The 20,470-nt window shown below is 43.3% G+C and overlaps 1 protein-coding gene across 2 annotated transcripts in view; it reads right to left on the bottom strand.

The window, feature by feature from the left end:
• LATS2 (large tumor suppressor kinase 2) overlaps positions 1-19,962 on the bottom strand; it is a 54,508-nt gene extending 34,546 nt beyond the window's left edge. Inside the window, exons 1-2 of one of the 2 annotated variants that reach the window (XM_068144155.1) lie at positions 19,781-19,962; positions 15,337-15,912 (exon numbers count right to left, since the gene is read on the bottom strand). In XM_068144155.1, the coding sequence (XP_068000256.1) occupies positions 15,337-15,675 (339 nt within the window). In that variant the 5' untranslated portion in view covers positions 15,676-15,912; positions 19,781-19,962. The remainder of the gene's footprint in view (positions 1-15,336; positions 15,913-19,780) is intronic. The other variant, XM_068144160.1, reaches the window with a different exon arrangement.
• Positions 19,963-20,470: the final 508 nt, after the last annotated feature.

Below are 20,470 nucleotides of genomic sequence, written 5' to 3'. Positions count from 1 at the left end.
AGTTTGTGCAAGAGCTCCACGTTTTGTCTTCTGACCAACCATCCAAGGGATTTTGTTGTTGCAGGTGGAGTCTGAGGAAGAACACTGTTACTCAGTAGCTGATGAAATGAAAAGGCCTCCCCACCCCCCCCCCCACTTCCTGCAATGCTCCATACACTGAAGTCATATACCACTACAAGCTGGATTGCAGCTCAGTGCATTCCACTGCACTTTGTCACGCTTCCCTGACCGATAGTATGCCAAAAATGACTAGCTTTAACAGTTTTCTGCTGAATAAAAGAGCTTTTGCAACTCTGAAACAGAGCTAAGTTTTTAATTCATGTTAAATCTGCTTTTCTCTTCTAAAGGAATATTTTAGATGTTGTCTGTTACTCCCCTTCCGTGCTTTTTTCTTACTTCTCTAGTGACTTTTCTAAAGATAAAGGGAAAATGCAAGCCAACTAAAAAACCTTAAAGAGACTCTAAAACATGACTAAAGGAAGTAAAAACATGAACTAGCAAAATATGAAGATGAAAAAGATCCATGTGATGTTCATATAAGTCTAGGAACACATGGCAATGAGCCAGAAGATTCACAAGACAGCTACTATAGAGAACAAAATCAAAGAACAGCTGGACTATCTAAACAACCAAAGAGCAGCACTGTCCAAGATTTGCACATTTACTATTTACTCAGTACCCAATTGAGCACAGTCTTGCAGAATAACACAGGCTGCTCCTGCTAACATCCCTTCTACTCACTTTGAGCAGTGGCAGTTCTAGACCATGCCCTAAGAAACTTCTATAATCTTTTATTCAAAATCCATGCCTATGGTTACCAAAGGGACACGATAATGAGAAAACTGTACAACTAACTTAAGTACTTAACAGTGTGCTTTTTAACTCAATGCCTGGCTCCCCTCCGTAGCAGAAGAATACCATCATGTGGCATGTGCACCCAAAAAAGGGATCCCACTTGTCTCCAAGCCAGTTAGCTTGCTCAGCACATCAAGAACTGTTGGTGGTTCAAGCCCATTTTTGGAACAGAGGGTTTCACCATCCAACCCCATCTCCAGGCTGACCTGGAAATATGCCTGCCCCAATTGCTACTCATGTATGGAAATAATAAAGCTATTTTTACATGAAAAGTAAATCCTTTATTTTCCCCAAACCATGAACAGCCATTGTAACAAGCACAGAAGCAGAGAATTTAGAATAGAGGAGACTGTTACCTACAAATACAAATAGCAATTAAGCCTTGTGAGCGGAGCATGTGGGCAGGATGAGGGGTTAAGCAAGCTTTAGAGAGCTAGTACACAAAAACACTGAAAAGAGAGAATTGGAGAAAAGTAAAGCAAGGCAAACTGGAGCTTTTAAATTCAATAGCCTAAGAAGGTGGTGAAGATGCCTCTCTTCCTCTGCACTGATTGCCAGCTAGAGTGAACAGCAGACATTCGCTGTTGTGGGGGCACTGCTGGGAACCCCATGCTGCTCTCTCTGGTGTGCAGGAGGCAGTTTTGACTCAGGCTGCTGTTTCTTCCACACTGCAGAGCTGAAGAAAAGGAATTCCTTATGCCTGAGCACAAGTCCTTGCTAAACATGTATTGGTTTCAGCTATGGAGGCAGCTTGGGAGCTGAGAGACCAAAAGAGCATTTCAGTGTGCACGGTTAGGATTTTCATCCTTAAAAAGTACATCCAATTTTCAAGGCAGATACTTCATTAGCACTAATGTTCTTTCAGTTAAAAAAAAAAAAACACCACACAAAACAATTTTGTCACTAATGGCTGAACTCAGCACTACCAGTTCTGTGACCTGATTGTCCTTTTCTCCAAGTAAATGCCAACCATCATTCGCTTTGCTCACACATTTAGTTCCTGCTTTTTGCCCGGGGCTTCATCCTTGTTATGATTCCCATTTGCCCTCATGATTATCAGTTATCACTTTCCTGTCAGTGTTTAAACTTCTACCTCTTCTACCCATTAGCTGCCTTGAGCTGAGTGGAAGTGGGGAAAACAAAAATACACACACACCAAACAAAACCAAAACCAAAACCCAAAAAAAAAGGACAAGTAAAAATTAGTTCATTTGAGCTTCTTCCCAGACTGGGAAATTGTGAAACTACTATGCAAAAGTGGTAAACCAAACCAGATCTGTGGTCTGGTGGCAGGGTTCTCCCTAAATCCATGGGCTCAATGGTTTGTATGCAAGAAGGGCTGATGGTGCCCTGCTACTTTGTCATCGGGTTTTGTCTAGTGCTGAGCAATGGTCCTATTTCAAGGTAATGGAATAGGTGGAGAAAAGGAAGTTTTATGCAAAGCTGAAAGTAAGATAACTGGCCTCCCCTACATGCAGTGCTAGTGCTATGAATGCTGTTCAGCCCATCTAAGGCAGGGCAATGACTGAGATCATACTCCAGTAGACAGTGGCAAGCTTGGAAAGCAAGAGGAAGTAAATGACTCTGCAAAAAAACCAAGGAATCCTGTTGAACACATAGTGCTGCTATTTGCTCAAAATAGTGTTCCTGGAGATGCTGAACACACAGCAGGACGTTCTGACCTTCCCAGGAATTCGGAAGAAGGCAGCTCTGCCTCCAACACCAAAGGGCTGTGACAAACTGTACTGAAGCTGAGACCCTCCTCTGCCTCCTGAGCAGAGGTGTTCCAGGCTCAAAATGCAACAGCTTCTACCTGGCAGTAAATCTTACTCATTTCTGCATAAATGTAGAGCAGGGCCTGCAACAGCAAGTTCTCAACCTCTAAAAATCTCTAATACTTACAAAGCACTTGGAAAAGTGGAACTGATTTGTTACAGAAGGTTTTACAACACCAAAGCAGTACTGAAAAATACTTTTTCTAAGTTACTTTAATGTGGCTAAAAACCCTGCAGGTTCACTCCTCAGTAAACAGGAGAGATGGGAGGTGGGAGGAGGCGCACCAACGCAAATGAAAATTCTTGTGGCTTGCTTTTGAATTTGCTGGCACTTCTCAATGTGATTTTGCTTTTGTAGTATGGGGAGTGGGCTTGCCACATACCCTGACAGTGACTGATGACATTTGTCTGCTCATAAACTCCTTGTAGGCTCTAGTTCTTTGATTTGCACCTCTGGTCACTGCATCAATGTCTTTGCTCCACCATTTGCATGACTGCAACACCACACGTGTTTCACAGGTTCTTCATAAAACACCTTGTAGAAAGCAGACAATGAACTTAGTGCTCATAATGGAGAGCATAATAAAAAAGATTTTAAGAATAGGAAGGATGGCCAAGGTGCAAGAAATGATCACAGGAAGGAGATGGAAGCGAGTTTCCAGCATAGTAACTGCTGGAGAGCTTGAAAGAAAATTTGAATTCCACAGCCATCTGGTTGCTACCATGTTTGAGCTACCATTACACAGGCAAACAGGAGATCATCTAAAAGATGCTGGACAATCAGAAAAACCAAGCTCTCAAAAGGTGGCATGCACATGGAGAAAATTATTCAGTGTTAATTTGGAGCCAGGGCAAAAATAGCCCAATATGGAGTGGATTTGTCTTGATTCAAAGATCTCTGTTACATGGCCACATATTTTTGTATTTTTAGTTAATATGCCACAGGGGCAATCAGAGATTTTGCTCTGTTTTGCAAACCAGGATATCCTGCACATACTAATATTTCCAAGGCTCTGGTTGCTTTCATTAATATATTTTATGCACCTTTATCAGGCTGACATCTGGCAGGAAGGTGGAATGAACAGAGTGAGTGTGGCAAAACTAGAAGGAAAGCACAAATGGGACAGGTGGACAGATTAAGCACAGACTATGAAGTTCTGACACTAAACGAAAGATGGAGAAATGAAAAGATAGGGGATATGCTGTCAAAGTCGCATTACAGTTGCATTTCTATTTCTTTAGAACACCACATCAAATTAAAAATAAAAAAAGAGGTTGAAGTCTATAGAAGAGTTCTGTATTAATAGTTTGCAATTATTAGAAAAACTAATTTAGGATATTCAGAGGCTCAGAGAAAAGCATGTAGGAAGTGTTGAGTGTTATCAGTGGAGCAGGAAAAAAAATGCAATAGGACAACAGCTTAAGGAAGGCATGAACTTAAACAGCCTTGCAGATATTTAAGAGTTGATACAGTGGAAGAACACAATAAACAGGGGGAGAATGAAGCTGCAGAGCAGCAATAATGAGCTCTGAGTCTGCTGCTGGTTTAAAATAACCCCATTTCAAGAGATTCATAAATGGTGGAGATAATTCAAAGCTAACCATATAAAGGCTTACACAGGAATAATTTTACACTGCTAGCTGTTCTGATGAAGTCAACCTCTTTGAAGGACAAGAATTTAAGAATAGAATAGAATAGAATAGACCAGACCAGGTTGGAAGAGACCTTCAAGATCATCACGTCCAACCTATCATCCAACACCACCTCATCAACTAAACCATGCAACCAAGCACCCTGTCAAGTCTCCTCCTGAACACCTCCAGTGACGGCGACTCCACCACTTCCCCAGGCAGCCCATTCCAATGGGCAATCACTCTCTCTGTGGAGAACTTCCTCCTGACCTCCAGCCTGAACCTCCCCTGGTGCAGCCTCAGACTGTGTCCTCTTGTTCTGGTGCTGGCTGCCTGGGAGAAGAGACCAACCTCTGCCTGTCTACAACCTCCCTTCAGGTAGTTGTAGAGAGCAATAAGGTCTCCCCTGAGTCTCCTCTTCTCCAGGCTAAGCAACCCCAGCTCCCTCAGCCTCTCCTCATAGGGCTTGTGTTCCAAGCCCCTCACCAACTTCGTTGCCCTTCTCTGGACTCGTTCCAGCAAGTCAACATCCTTCCTAAACTGAGGGGCCCAGAACTGGACACAGGACTCGAGGTGTGGCCTAACCAGTGCAGTGTACAGGGGCAGAATGACCTCCCTGCTCCTGCTGGCCACACTGTTCTTGATGCAGGCCAGGATGCCATTGGCCCTCCTGGCTGCCTGGGCACACTGCAGGCTCATGTTCAGCATACCATCAACCAGCACCCCCAGGTCCCTCTCTACCTGGCTGCTCTCCAGCCACTCTGACCCCAGCCTGTAGCACTGCATGGGGTTGTTGTGGCCGATGTGCAGAACCTGGCACTTGGATGTATTAAATCTCATGCCGTTGGATTCTGCCCATCTGTCCTATGCTACCACCTAGTATCAGCAGTCTTCTTTCCCACTTTAAATACATCTGAGAAGTAACACACTGCATCTTTGCATGCTTGTGCTGAAATCAGTCATTTACAAACATGAAAAATAGAAAAAACAGTTGCAAACTGCGTGGTCATTCAAGCAATCTATATTTAAATCTAATAATTTTTATATCTTCATTATGTTTCTATTTCTCTAAATGGGTAGAAGACAACAGATACTGCAGTAAGTTTCATATAAGCACACATATGCTGATGATAATTAAAGACAAAGCACCACAGAGCATAGCTGTTTTCAAAGGCTGTCCCTGCCATAGGTGTTACCTGATTTACAAAGCTACAGGTACCCAGTGTTCCTCAGCTTCAGCCTTCTGAAAATTACCTGACCTAGAAATAATTGTTTATTTATTTTTAAAGCATTTTCATCTCCTCTCCTGTTCTCTTCAACCTTTGACTCCCTGGGGAAATATCATTAATTGCTTGGATTCAGTTAAAATTAATAGCACAAGTTTCTCAGCAGAAAAAAAGTAATCTCCTACACTTCAGGGAAGCAGAACACAGCCTCAAACGTCAGAATCTTGTTTATTTGGGCTGAAAAAGAAATCTTCAGTGGATTCTATGGACTAAGTTCTTCAGAAACTGCTGATACCATGCAGACACTGCAGTTGTCATAATACATATATGCACACATGCAGCTCTTGGATGAAACCTGACTTCTATGTGTCAATTTGTATATGAGAATTTTCTCAGTCCAGATGGCAGGGTGTACTGGTTTTGGCTGGGATAGAGTTAATTTTCTTCACAGTAGCTAGTTTGGGGCTATGTTTTGCATTTGTGATGAAAACAGTGTTGATAACACAGGGATGTTTTAGTTACTGCAGAGTAGGACTTAAACAGAGTCAAGGCTTTTTCTACTCCTCACACCATCCCACCAGTGAGTAGGCTGGGGGTGCCAAAATGTTAGGAGGGGGCACAGGTGGGACAGCTGACCCCAGCTGACCAAAGGGATATTCCACACTATATGATGTCATGCTCAGCATATAGAGACAAAGGAAGACGGAGGAAGGAATGTCAGGAGTGATGGTGTTTCTCTTCCCAAGTAACTGTTACACACGGAGTCCTGCTTTCCCTGTAACGCCTGAACACCTGCCTGCTGCAACAGTATTTTGGGTGATCAGCAGCAGATGGGTAGAGCAGGCAGATAGCAAGCTTACTTTCACCAGACATGTAGTTAAGCACCTTCTCAAAATGGGAAAATGGGATCCCCCTTAAGTCTGGACAATGAGTCTGCTGCTGCTATGGTAGGATGACACCAAACACCACAATACCCCAGCAACTTCAGCCTCTGTTTTGGTAATCAGAGGCATTTTAAAACTCAATTTCAATTTTTTCCACTAAGTCTGGGAATCATGAATACCTAGAAATAAGGATAGGCATTTTCCACTCCAAGCCTCAGCTCCAAGCAATATAAAAATGGCTGCTCTAAGCTACACTCACAATTAGGTCATGAAGATAGAAAAAAAGGAAAAAAGTGGAATGTGTTTCATAGGCTGTACATGTGAGTTACATAAGGATAAGGCCCAAATTAACACAAACATCTGTAACTTTAAGCAAACAAGACTGTCTCTCCTAGATTTTGCTGGTGTGAACTACGTATGTTCCAGCAGTTCTTGATTGTAAAGCATCTACTCAGCTACCTGAAGGGGGGGTGTAGCCAGGAGGGAGTTGGTCTCTTCTCTCAAGCAACCAGCATCAGAATGAGAGGACACAGTCTCAAGCTGCGCCAGGGAAAGTTTAGGCTCGAGGTGAGGAGAAGGTTCTTCACTGAGAGAGTCATTCGTCATTGGAATGTGCTGCCCAGGGAGGTGGTGGAGTCACCATCCCTGGAGGTGTTCAAGAGGGGGCTGGATGTGGCACTTGGTGCCATGGTCTAGTCATGAGGTCTGTGGTGACCCCATGGTTGGGCTTGATGATCTTTGAGGTTTCTTCCAACCTTGGTGATGCTGTAATGCTGTGATACTCTAGAGGAGCTATATCCATAACAAGGCAGGTTGCAATCCAGCCAGAATTCTTTTCAAAGTCAAATACATGAAGAGCTGTTAATTTAGAGACATAATATGTGAGAAAACCAGAAGATGCAGTGACCAAGAAAGCAACTTAAAGGTTTCTTTCACATCTCTCCTTGCCTGTTTTAGAAAGTGCTGTGCATATGCATTCTCAAGTCACAGAACACAGCCAGTACCCAAGGAACAAAGAATGCATGTGTTGGAGCCTTATTTACACTGTATTGAGGAAATACACAGGCTACACACATGGGACATGGTCAGTCTATAGGAGTTGTCACCACCACTACAAGTAGCTGCTCAGCAAGATTTTAATGCTGTGCCCAGGGGAGCACCAACAAGCTGTGGTCTGCTGTACCATATGATCAACCTTGCAACTGAAAAGCACTTCTGCTGTGTTTTGTAGCACATAACCTTCAGAGCAACAGCATATGATCCTCGGGCCCTACCCTCCTGGGCATGACCCTTCTGGTTACAGTTTCTCCTTCCAACAGCGGTCTGGAAAGAATTCAGCCAACCTATTGAGTATTTCCAGAAAATAAGCACACAGTTGTAAATACTACCATGCATTCAGAAAGTGTAGTCACAGTAACTTCATTCTGCCCTTGTGCCAATATAACAATCCCTGGCAATTATAGGTTTTAAATAAAACAAAAGAAAAAGTAGCTTAGTTCCCTTCAGTTTATCAGATTATGCAAGAGAATGCCAGAGTAGAGTCTAGCAGTAAGCTCATGGACATGGTGACAGCACACAGAATAAAGATTAAATTATCTTTTTTTTTTCCCTGTCAACTTAGTTTCAGTTCTGCTGATCAAAAGTGTGTAAAATAGTTTTTCCTAATGCTACAGCACCAAAAAATAAAATAAAAAAGGGCAGTCATTACTTGGTGCCTTTGGCCATGCTTTAGGGTGGGGGGGAAAACAGCAAACCCCACAAACCCCACTCTATGTGAGGCAAATACCTGTGTGTCACATAATATCACAAGAAGTAGTCATGATCTTGTACTTGCATTCTACTAATATTCAATTAACAGCTTTATCATAAGCTTTTGTTTAGTTTAGCGACCATCAGAAAAGCATTCCTATCTTGAATTACACAAGTTCCAAAGGCACAGCTTGGATTACCTCTAAGGAGTGGAGCATGCAAAGCCTGGCATCCAGTCCTACTGACAAGGTGGTGTCATTCCAATTTTTGGAGGGAAAAAACCCAAGAAAACAGAGAAAAAAACCACCAACCAAAAAAACCCCAACACTTCCTCCCATGCAGAGATGTTATTTTTCAGTCTCAGCATCAAATCACATTGGTTCCTCTCAGACAGAGCTGCAGAGATTTAGGCTTATAATAATGGGGAGAAAAAAGGCAAAAGGAACAGTTACACCCTACTACTATTGTGATATCAACTTCCTGTTACAATAATGGCAATCTTTACTGCTGAGCTTTTTCTCTTGAAAGTTAATGCTGAAGTTTTAGCTGCTGTGATAAAGCCATTTCCTTTATTATTAAAAAAACAATTAGGAAATCCACAGCTCAACCTTCTCCTGGCAATTAAATTTTAATAAATAAAATTTAAGTGCCCAATGCAAGCTTAATCCTGCAGCCTCTTAAAGCAATGAATCCTTTTAAGATTTTATATTGACTCTCAAGCTTCTGGAATGTTATCTGACATGAGGACTAGGGCAGCATTAGTTTAACACAACTCAAGATTTAGATTTCTACGACTGAAGTCTGGCATCTGATTCTTGTTCTGTTATTTCAAACATAATCCTACTACCAAACTGCAATTTATTCTTTAGTTTACCAAAGAAGAAAGGAGACTAACAAGAATAAAGAGCAGAGTTTGAAATATACTGCAGTCTTGCAGCATTACTGCCCGCCTGTCAAGAAGCTACATCGTGTCCAACCCATCAACCAATCCAACCCACCTAAACAACTAAACCAGGGCACCAAGCACCCCATCAAATCTCCTCCTGAACACCTCCAATCATGGTGACTCCATCACCTCCCCGGGCAGCCCATTCCAATGGGCAATCACTCTCTCTGTGTAGAACTTCTTCCTAACATCCAGCCTAAACCTCCCCTGGTGCAGCCTGAGATTGTGTCCTCCTGTTCTGGTACTGGCTGCCTGGGAGAAGAGACCAACCTCTGCCTGTCTACAACCTCCCTTCAGGTAGTTGTAGAGAGCAATAAGGTCACCCCTGAGTCTCCTCTTCTCCAGGCTAAGCAACCCCAGCTCCCTCAGCCTCTTCTCATAGGGCTTGTGTTCCAAATCCCTCACCAACTTTGTTGCCCTTCTCCGGACTCGTTCCAGCAAGTCAACATCCTTCCTAAACTGAGGGGCCCAGAACTGGACACAGTACTCGAGGTGTGGCCTAACCAGTGCAGTGTACAGGGGTAGAATGACCTCCCTGCTCCTGCTGGCCACACTGTTCCTGATGCAGGCCAGGATGCCATTGGCCCTCTTGGCTGCCTGGGCACACTGCAGGCTCATGTTCAGCCTACCATCGACCAGCACCCCCAGGTCCCTCTCTGCCTGGCCGCTCTCCAGCCACTCTGACCCCAGCCTGTAGCACTGCATGGGGCTGCTGTGGCCAATGTGCAGAACCCGATCTTGTCCTGGGAAGAAGTATAGCCAATCACCTACCGCCAACAGACAGACCCAATTACTGCAAAAACCAAGTGTAAATACAAAATTATTTGCATTATCATGCAGGATGGGCATACTCCAAACCACATGCATGCAGAACAAAGCCAAGGGACCTTCCCACCGCATGAACTCTGTCACAACAGAGATTTAATTCAATAAGACAGCATCATCAAGAAAGGAAAGCAATAAAAGAAGGCAAGAGACAAGAAATAGGATACAAGAGAGAGGTGTTGGCAGGGATCAGCTCAAGAACAATCCCTGGGTCTTGCTTTCGGCTCCTGGAAAGCTATAACTCACTTTTTTTCCGAAGTAGCTAAGAACTGAAATGACCTAAGGGGCTAACTTCAGGTGTGTTCGTGGGAAAACACATTCCCTTACATGCTTTGATGGAAGAACACTGGTTGATACTAGAAACTCCTCAAAATTGAGAAAAGTTGAAATAACAAAGAGAAGTTTGGAAGAAAAGAAAAAAAACAAACCCAAGATTATAGAAGAAGGTTATAAAGCAAGTTCTCAAGACATCTAGCAAACAGAAGACACGACTGAAGATGTAAGTTGTTCACCTGAACACACAAGAGACTATTGCCCTGAATTATAAAATCTCCTTCAGTTGCTAAAATAAAATCCTTCTCCTTGCAGTCAGTGAGTGTCCTCGTTTGAAGGCCCCTTTTTTCTCCTTGTAACCCAAGAATACTTTTATCCTCCCAACCTGCAACATGGCTTGTGATATTTCTTGCCACCTTTAATACATCCCACAGAATAACCTAGGCAATCTCATAAAGGGCTTATTCCTCAGTCATTTTTCATTAACAAAACAATCTGGACCCAAAATACCCAGAAGATGACTAAGACGTTCGTCGTGGTGGTTTCTGTGAATGGCTGGGCAAGTAGAACTCAGCACACATGAAGTTTACCCAAGCAAAAGACAAAATTTTGTTACAGGACAATGTTATGAAACTCATTCCCCCATCTGCTCAGGGATATTGCAAAATTTGCTGCCCTTCACCTTAAAGGCAAACTGACTATTCAGAATTGTCCTCTTAGCAAAAACCTCACAATACATATTTTATTACAAGCTTTTATTACAAGCAAAACTAGAGTAATTAATTGTCTGTTACCAAACCAAAACACTGCATTGTATCTGCTTCTTCTCATCATTCCAACAATAGGATGTGAAGTTCTGTGGCTTAGTAACATACTGCTAGATGGCACACGGATTATATGTGACCAAGCATAACCTACATAGAAAAGAAAAACCAGAATGCTAGTTCCACATATAAAATACAAAAAGGATCTTCTGCCCAAGCTCTGCTTGGCATAGCAGAATTTCCCTCACTTAAAGAAGTGTGAATGTTCAAATTGGAATAAACACTGTATTCCTTGTTCTCAGTGTCCCAACATCAAGCAACAATCCCAGATCAGGGCAGAATCTTTGCCAAATAGGTTGAATAGAAAGGATGGAATCTAAGATCCATAGAATCAACCAGGTTGGAAGAGACCTCCAAGATCATCCAGTCCAACCTATCACCCAGCCCTATCCAATCAATTAGACCATGGCACTAAGTGCCTCATCCAGTCTTCTCTTGAAGATCTCCAGGGACGGCAACTCACCACCTCCCTGGGCAGCTCATTCCAATGGCAAATCACTCTCTCTGTGAAGAATTTCTTCCTAATATCCAGCCTGAACCTCCCCTGGCACAACTTGAGACTGTGTCCTCTTGTTCTGGTGCAGGTTGCCTGGGAGAACAGACTGATCCCCACCTGGCTACAACCTCCCTTGACCGGCTGCCAGCTGGATGTGGCACCACTGACCACCACTCTCTGGGCCTGGCCCTCCAGCCAGTTCGTAACCCATTTCAGAATGAATCCATCTAAGCCACGAGCGGCCAGCTTTGCTAAGAGTTTGCTGTGGCAGACAGTGTCAAAGGCTTTGCTGAAGTCCAGGTAGACTACATCCACAGCCTTCCCCACATTCACTAGGCAGGTAACCTGATTGTAACAGGAGATCAGGTTGGTCAGGCAGGACCTGCCCCTCCTAAATGAAGAGATTGAAAGAATCCTGGAATGAAGGAAGAAGGGATTAGAAACAAAACCAAATCAAACAACAAAACCCATCTTGTTTCTACAAAGTGAATACCATGAGCTCAGTGTAACACAGATGACAAGATGGTCAGCTTGATATTCTTAGACACATTACAGTGCCTACAAACATCATTCCACTTCCTTGAAAGACACTATAATTAGTGTTCAAAGGACAGATCTGCCCCTTTGGAATGTTCTGATATTGGCACAGGTGCAGGGTACATGTTTTTTTACAGAGATATTTATAAAAGCCTCTGGAAAAAATGAAGCTTAAGGACTTCTCCACATATTCGCAAAGTCATTCAGTGTACAGTACATGATGCATGTTACTGGAGGTACCTGGCCTGTAAAAAAATCCTAAACCATCACTTTTTCTTAAAAATAGCTGCCCCAACTATGTCTAGAAATCTTCACCCAGAAAAGGAACCCTTGCTCAAGGAAAAGAAGCTTGCTTGAGGGGGAAAAAAAGAGTGTCAAGAGTGTAACGTTCCATAGTTCATCTAGAACTGCTGCAGCCCACTCTACATTACAATGTCAGAGGCTGGTTTTGCCCTAAGGAAGTACAGTATGTACAGTATGGCCCATTCAGGTTGCTGGAATGCCACTGATCATATGCTCAATTGCATCTATTAATTAGAAAAATCCAATCCACAACAGCAGCTGCATTTATCACCACACCCCAAACGCCATCCAGTTGCCCCAGGTGATTCCAGCAGTTTACCAGCCCAGAGGACAGACTCTCCATGCTCTTGTCCTTCTGCAGGGACTGCGAGTTACACTTCCAAGCCCAAGGAGTTCTATTTACTAAAGCACAATATATTAGCAGTGCTTTTGGCTTCAAGTTTTTGCAACAAAAAAGATCAGGTCTTTTGCTGGCATGTTCTACAAATTTCAAAACAGTTTATGCTGCACTAATTATTTTTGATTGAAACTTACTAAATAATTACCGATGAAAAGATGACTTAAGCAAACAACAGGCAAGTTACTCTGTTTGTCTGAGAAGAACTATGACTAATTATGTGTGCAATTTTGTTTTGTATCTCATAAAAAATATGTAATCCTGGCTTCCTTCAGGTCAACAGCAAAGCTGCCATTAAGTTTCATGGGCCAGATTTCACTACAAAACCATAAGCTACACAGTAGCTGAAAAGAAATCTTTGTGAAAGAACATGGGTCATTTAAAAGGACACTGACAACTTCCTAATGTTTTTTTTAAAGGCACAAAAGTTTTCACATGTAACATATGGTGAGCTATGAAAGAGACAACAATTTTGTATTTACTTCATTAATTACACTGCATTGTATATAATCATTCCTACAGAATGATGTCCATGTAGTAGGCATTTAAAGGCTTTGATTCACAAGCAGAGACAGGGTAGTCTGGGGTGGCTGATTTACTGCACATCATGCTCTGAAACAGTTTAGCATGTGATTAAAAACAGCTCAGGCACCAGGAGGAAAGGAAGACTCTAAAGGCAGTAATCAAGGCTGCCCCCCTACTCCTTGCCATCTCCAGGACCAGGTACTAGTCACATCATCTCAGGAAGCTCCATTTATTCACAACCCTCCAGGACAACCAACCTTCCTATGGCCTGGACCCCCATCAGGAAACTCATCAGTTTTAGCCACAAGACTTGAGTTTTGGAACTCTTATGTGGACTGCAGCCAAATGTGATGCTGCACACCAAACAAACCTAAGGGACAGGTCCAGAGAACAGGGCAGTCTCCAGAGAACAGGACATAGCTAGTGAGCTAAGCCAAACGCAAGGATGGCATAAACATGGACAGTGAAGAGAAAAAACCCAACAAACCAACAACCAAAAATATGCAGCCACATTTAAGTAGGTAGCAAAAATCTCCACATCAGCCAGAAGTGAGTCAATTCTCAGTGCTCTGTAAGAAGCAATACCACTGTATGAACATTGAGGTCAAAATAGCTGAAGATATTAAAAGCTTTGCATATATAGTACATTACACTGCCTTTATTACCAAGACATTTTAACAGGTGCTTAGGTATTTCTGGTTTATATATTGGTTTAACATTTCTGTGCCGTAGTGTGCTCAAAGTACTTTCCAAGTTTTCAGTCCAACAAGCCTGTTCTGTGTGTGAACGGCTTGTTCATGTAACCTACTAAATGCACATTTCCAATCCAGAATCCAGCTGTGCTCATTTAACCTTGGCTCATATGCACAGGGAGTGTTCTCATTCTAAACAGCTAGGGAAATTTAGAGGGCAGAGTTCTAAAAAACACTGTGTTTTCATGGCATGCTTAATATCAGAGAAATCCATGGTTCCTCCAGTTAAATAATTCAGTAGAGCATCTTTGTTCACTGGACTAGGAAGCATTTCTCACAGGATCTGCAGTCTCCTTTACTTCATACAACATAAACTCTTTCAGATAGAAATGACACTAATTAATGTCTATAGATCTCTAGAGAAACGCAGGCTGTTTATAACAATGCCTGATGTTTGTTTTCTTATAGAGGTTCAGAATGCAGCCTTAGGAGAGTCAAAACTCACACTGCCATAAGTGAATGGAAGTTCTGAAATCAAGGAAATTACTCTGAAAGCACTTCAGTTTTAAATCTCCAGATTTTGTCCAAGGACTGTGACAAGTGGAAATGTTTGTGTTTGTCAACAGCTGCCATTCAATAGCATGGGGAAAAAGGTTATTTCCATAAAAATCAGAATCTGAACACAAAAGAGCATTTAATCTCTAAACAAGCAAAATTTCGAACTACACATGGACAGAGGTGAAAGTCAATAGCAACACTGGAAGCACATGCAAGATGAATGCAGCTTAACAGAAAAAGACCATGTTCTACACCATATGAATGGTCTTTGAATTAAGAATACATTCTACCATCTGAATTACAAAAGCAAGCATCTCTGTGCCAAGTCCCTCATCTGAGACAGGGCTACCACCTCTTGATAAAAGTAGGGAAGGTGAAGAAGAAAAGGGGTGCACCCAACTACTGTGATTTGCTGGACATCCAGCCTGTTCCACTAGCTTGTGACAAACAGCAAGCTTCCTCAAAGACCGTATACTGTCTCTGCATTTCTTCTAGTTGCTTCTGACAGTGGATTGAGCTCAGATGAGGTTACCAAAATTCCACCCTATTACTCATAGCTAAGGCTTGTTCCAGTATAAGGGGGGGGAAAAAAAATATAAAAGATGAGCTACCCTATTCACCCTTATATATTAACTAAAGAAAGCATAAGAGAATCCTAGAGGTCACCATGACCACCTTTAACATGGCTCTGATAGTCATACAGCAACATGACTGCCAGAAGAATTGGTGCATTTTGTCAACTGGCAAGCTTGACAACTTCCATCAAAATCCTTTTCTCAGTCCTGAGTATAAACTTGTTTCGAAGGCAGTGGCGATCCCCCCTCCAAACTCATACATACCTGATCGCAACCCGCATTCACCAGCTCCTGGAGCATCTGCCTATTTACTTCAGCAGCTGCTGTAGTGCTTGACTCATTAGCAAAAGGCAGCAAAGAATATCTAATTTCTCGCAGAGCTTTCTGATATGGTCCAAACTTAGGTGTCTGTCTCATCTGCTGCTGCCTTGCAGCATCCTTCCCTATTACAATCTTAGGGTCCAGAGAAGTTTCACTGCCCGGTCCAATAGGTAGTCCCTGCCCTGAAGATTTGGATGGTTGCTTTAAACCTTCTCGAATCTCTTGTAACCTTTGTCTGCTGTTTCCAGAGTATGTCGTAGCAGGAAAAGTCTTTGGCCTCATTGTTAATCCAGTTTTTTCTGAGCATAAATACAGCTTTATTGTTTGGTTTTTATATTACTTTATTTCAAAGAAGTGTCACTTGATGGTATCAATTTCTTGTAAACATAATCCTTCGAAGAGAAGAAAGGGCAAAATTCCCAAGAAATTTCTGCCAATGCTTTATTTCAGCTCACGATCTTCACGTTTTCTACAAAAAATGAAAATCCTTGGAATCACCATTTTGCAGACTGACTCTGTCTGAAACAAAAGAAAATAGAAGTACATGCAATTAAGTTGATATTGTAAATGCCTCTGAAGGGACAGCATGACATTTAATCAAATGAAAGTGAATCAGTTTAACCTATTAAGCTGTCACAGATGAATTCCCTTTCACAATTTTCACCTTATCTGTTTTCAGGACTAGGATTACGAAAGACTTGTCTCAACATTATCAATAAGTAATTCATTTTTGTTTTAAGTTTTATTATCAAAACAAATGAAAACAGCCCCCTTTAAAGCTATGTTTAATAATTTTGCAGCACTTAATTGTGGCAAGTCTCCCACTCAATTGCATAACCAAATCTTGGACAAGTCTATCCTATTTCATAATTAGGGAAGAGTATGCTCACAAAATGTTTTTTCCCCCACTTAAGATTTTGTTTGTTTTACATTAGCTGAGCTCAGTTTCAGAAGTTTGTGAAAAAGATTTATAATGGAAATATTGATGACTCTAACCATAGCAACTTCTAGTATTTCAGTAACAAAATTAATAACAGAAAGACAAGGTATTTTGCCTTTCCACATGAATATCTTAGCAAAGCCTGAAGGTAAGAGTTCTCCCCAGAACTGGAAAGAGAAGGGGGAAACGAGAAAAGGCCAGAGGGTGTACATAATATTTCATCAACCATGCCTCATAAGGAAGAAAGGGGGGAAAGGGGTAGATGGAGGCCCTCAGCAGCAGTAGAAAATGCAGAACCAGCTCAGTTAGCATCCCAACGCAGAAAAAAAGACTTTGAGACAGCTTTATGTGACAACTCTTCCTGTGATAGCTATACTATTTCCCAACAAAACAACCATTCCTACATATTTACCATTACTTTTGATTGCCAAACGAACAGCAAAGAGAATACGGACACATTCAACTCTGAAGCCTATCACCTCTTCCACTTCAAGCTCTCCTCTACAACCATGAACTAAAATGAAGAGTTATGCTAGATCCCAGATTGCCTTATGATGGTTCACCAGTTTGAAATGCAAAAGTATAGATGAATCACTTGAGATTAATCCACAGATCCACCTCTTTTGCTAATATTTAAATGCTCAGTTAACTAAAAAGACACATACAACATATATAAGGTCTTGAACTCCTCCACTTGGTACTCTCTAAGGATAGCCTGCAGCCCTCATAGAGGACCAAGAGTGACATAAACATCCATGTGCACACCAGCCAGGTTTGTCCCTTGTTTTAAGGGAAGTGATACAGCTCTTCATCTAGATTTTGATATTTCCACAAACAACAAATCAGCTATGAGTCAATAACAGATCAAGTTTTCATTGCTTTCAATGAAGACAAAAGCAGCTGAAGGATATCAAGAACAGATTTTTTTTCTACTTAGAATATAGCAGAAGATAATACAGAGTCTTGTTAAAAAATACTACACAATAGAATTGCAGTCATTTTAGGATTACATCATAACTAGCTAGTGCTTAAAAGATACAGAGCAATTAATTGGTCTTTGACTGTTTTTCTTTTCCTGACAGCAGCAGGCACCATATGGCTGGGTTTAGGAATCTGAGTTGTTCTTCCTTTTCAGTCCCTGTGCCAATCCTCAGGCCTGGGACGTGCTGGAAAACCTTGCAACGCCCCCCAACTTTTTTGCAGCAACGGACTGCTTTCCTACTTACACACATGCTTTGCATAAAGAACTTCTGTGACCTTTAGCCTAAGCTTGAGTCTAATAATGCTAGGTCAAGCCAGCTGGCAACTTCCTCAGCTTACATTTACAATACTGCTAAACCAGAAAGAAATGTTGATCGTTTAGACAGCGTGAATGAGAACAGCAACAATGGTAAGTACTGGAGGTAACTGCAAACTTGTTTCATATTTTACAGAAGAGTTTTTTAACTAAATATGTAAGATAAGCCAATAAATCGGAACATTCATTATTACAGATCATTTCTAAAGAAAGACAAACTGCCTGCTTTTTAAAATCCTCCTATGATTTTCATTTTAAGCAAAAACCAAAAGGGTTATATGCTTTAAAAGATAGGTAGCGTGTCTAATTCTGTCTAAGCATTTGTGACTGTACATCTGGACTTGGGTAACTCCAAATCCTTCTAATCTGCACCTTGCCTACAGCTTGAATGTATCAATAGCCTTCCTGCCATCACGAGAAAAGATTTTTCACAATTATTTTTGCACTGCAAACCGTTCTGAGTGAAAAATCTGAAGGTTTTATTCCAAAATGTTGTATGTTCTGCACTAATTAGAAGCTTGTCCATTGTCCTGAAGATAAAGTATTTCAAGTAAGAGCAGCATTACTTCAATTGCACCAAGTCAGACCAATTTTTGAACAACTGATTTTTCTTCTTCATTTGAGAAAATACCTGCAGCTGCTCTGGCAGTAACCAACCAAACAGATCGAAATTCACAGATTCATAGATTGCATCGGGTTAGAAGGGAACCTCAAAAGTCATCTTGTCCAACCCCTCTGAAGTAAGCAGGGCCACTTCCAACTAGATCAGGCTGCCCATGGCCACATCAAATATTATTTATCAAATTATATGCTAATGTCTGTTGTCCCAGCAGCACTAGCTATTCACTCTCTTGCTTGTTCATTCACCAACAGGCTGCATGTGCTACAGTATTTGTGGAGCTGGGACATATGCAACAAACTAAAGCACAGTTGTGTTTCAAGAGCTAAGTCCTAAACCCTGCGCTACAGGAACAACTTGCTCCCTATAACGGTGCAAGCACTATAGTAAGTTGAACTGATCACTGCAGGAGTAAAGTTTTAAGAAACTGCTCTCGATTTGCTTAGGTTTTATTGGATCACAAATTTATGCCAGCAGGAATTGTCCACTTTGTACTGGACGTCTTGGATTGTTGGGAGGAGTGTTTCAGGTATTTCAGTACTATACAAACTGTGTTTCCCCCTTATAAGCAGGCACCCAGAGAACGTGAAAAGAAGAAAGTGAGGATTTCCCCCGAAATTATTTCTCCTCACCTTCCCACTGCTAACAAACCTGTCCCAAAGTAACTCTGTGCCTGTGTCCCACTGTCCAATCCAGCGCTGTGGGAAACGGCAACAGCTCACCTTTCCCATCCACAGCTCACCAGCAGTATTTGACCGCAGCGCCTGGACACTTTTTTGCGTCATTCGCGCGAGTGTCGTTGCCGGGGATGAGGTATTTCAACACACACACACCACTCACGAGGCAGGAGAGAGTGGCGAAGTGCTGAATTTTGGCAGTGACCTTCAACTTACTGGGAACTGGAGGGTCCCCGCCGCAGCCAGAGGCGACCTCGCGGGCTCTGGATGCCCCATCTCGGCTCCCCGTGGCCCTCACCTCCAGAAACGCCTCCCTGGCGGGGTCTGGCTCAGGTTCGTGGCCTCCGACCCCCGCGCCGGCCAGGAGTACCCCCGAAGAACGTGGGCGTCCCAACCCCTTCTCCATTAGCCCCAGATTCACTCCTTTCGCAGGCAGAAAGCTCCCAAAATAAACTCCGGCCTGCAGGGGCACCCCGCGAAGCAGGTCTCCACAGTGGAGGGTGGCCGGGCTGCTCAGTCCTGGGGCAGAGGCCTCAGGCGGCCGGGACCCCCCTCACTCCCCGCCTCCGCCCCGCTCCGCCAGAGCTGGGCTGTCACACGAGTGTCCGGAAAATGTCGGAGGGTGCGGGCAAGGTGCCGAGGCTGTCCCCGGCAGGGACGCACATACACGGGACGTTCACTCCCTCTTCAAGGACCGACTCGCCTTCGCAATCCCCTCCGCCCCTTATACACAGGACTTTCCCCTCAGGGCGCAACAGTTGGGGGGTTGGGGCGAAGCGCTCTTACCCGGGTGCGAGGGGAAAACCGCGACGCCGCGCCTCCCCACACAAACACACACACACGCCTTCGCTCACCTCCTCGGGGGCGCCCAGCACCTCCGCTCGCTTATCGAGGCTAAGGGAAGAAGCCGTCAAGAAACGGCTCAACGGCGGCGTCGACCCCGACGGCGAGGAGCGATCTCCATCTTCCCCCTTGTCCGTCCCGGGCGCCGAGTGCGGGGCGCAGTCGGGACATTCGCTACATTGTTGGCATTCCATTCGCGTCACGTGACCCACGGCGCCCGCGTCATTCCACTCCCGCCCCTCCCAGCGCATACCAGTGGGGGGAGGGGCTTGTAGGGCGGGAAGGGCCGTTAGGGGTTGTCGCACGCTGAGGGGATCAGGGGACGTGGAGAAGGTCGCGGGCCGTGACCTTCCCTGCATTTCGCGGTCCCTTCGGGGTACCTTCCTCAGGTTTACAATCGGCTTGTGACACTTTTCCTTCAGAAGCACACACACACACAGACAGAGTGTTTTGGGGACAGAGGTGGTGAGGGAAATGGCGCTGCTTCCGTTTGTTGAGGTGAAAAAGGCTGAGGCAAGCGGTTCGGAGGTGCCCGTCCGCTCGCCAGATGCCCCAAACACATTTCAAGCGTGAATTTTGTGGTAGTCGTTTCTTGTTATTCCTTCCACGCTGAACTAAAAAACCACACTCGAAGTGGCAAGGTTGTCAATGCCTGTTTGGGCTTTTCTTCTGGCTTCTGGTTTGTTAGTTGTTGGGCTTTT

This window comes from Melanerpes formicivorus, unplaced genomic scaffold, assembly GCF_026170545.1.
Source record: "Melanerpes formicivorus ecotype bairdi unplaced genomic scaffold, bMelFor1.0.p_v2 SCAF_1, whole genome shotgun sequence".
Classification (NCBI taxonomy): domain Eukaryota; kingdom Metazoa; phylum Chordata; class Aves; order Piciformes; family Picidae; genus Melanerpes; species Melanerpes formicivorus.
The sequence above is the reverse complement of the archived record's forward strand: the minus strand, read 5'-3'. Positions and strand labels throughout refer to the sequence as shown.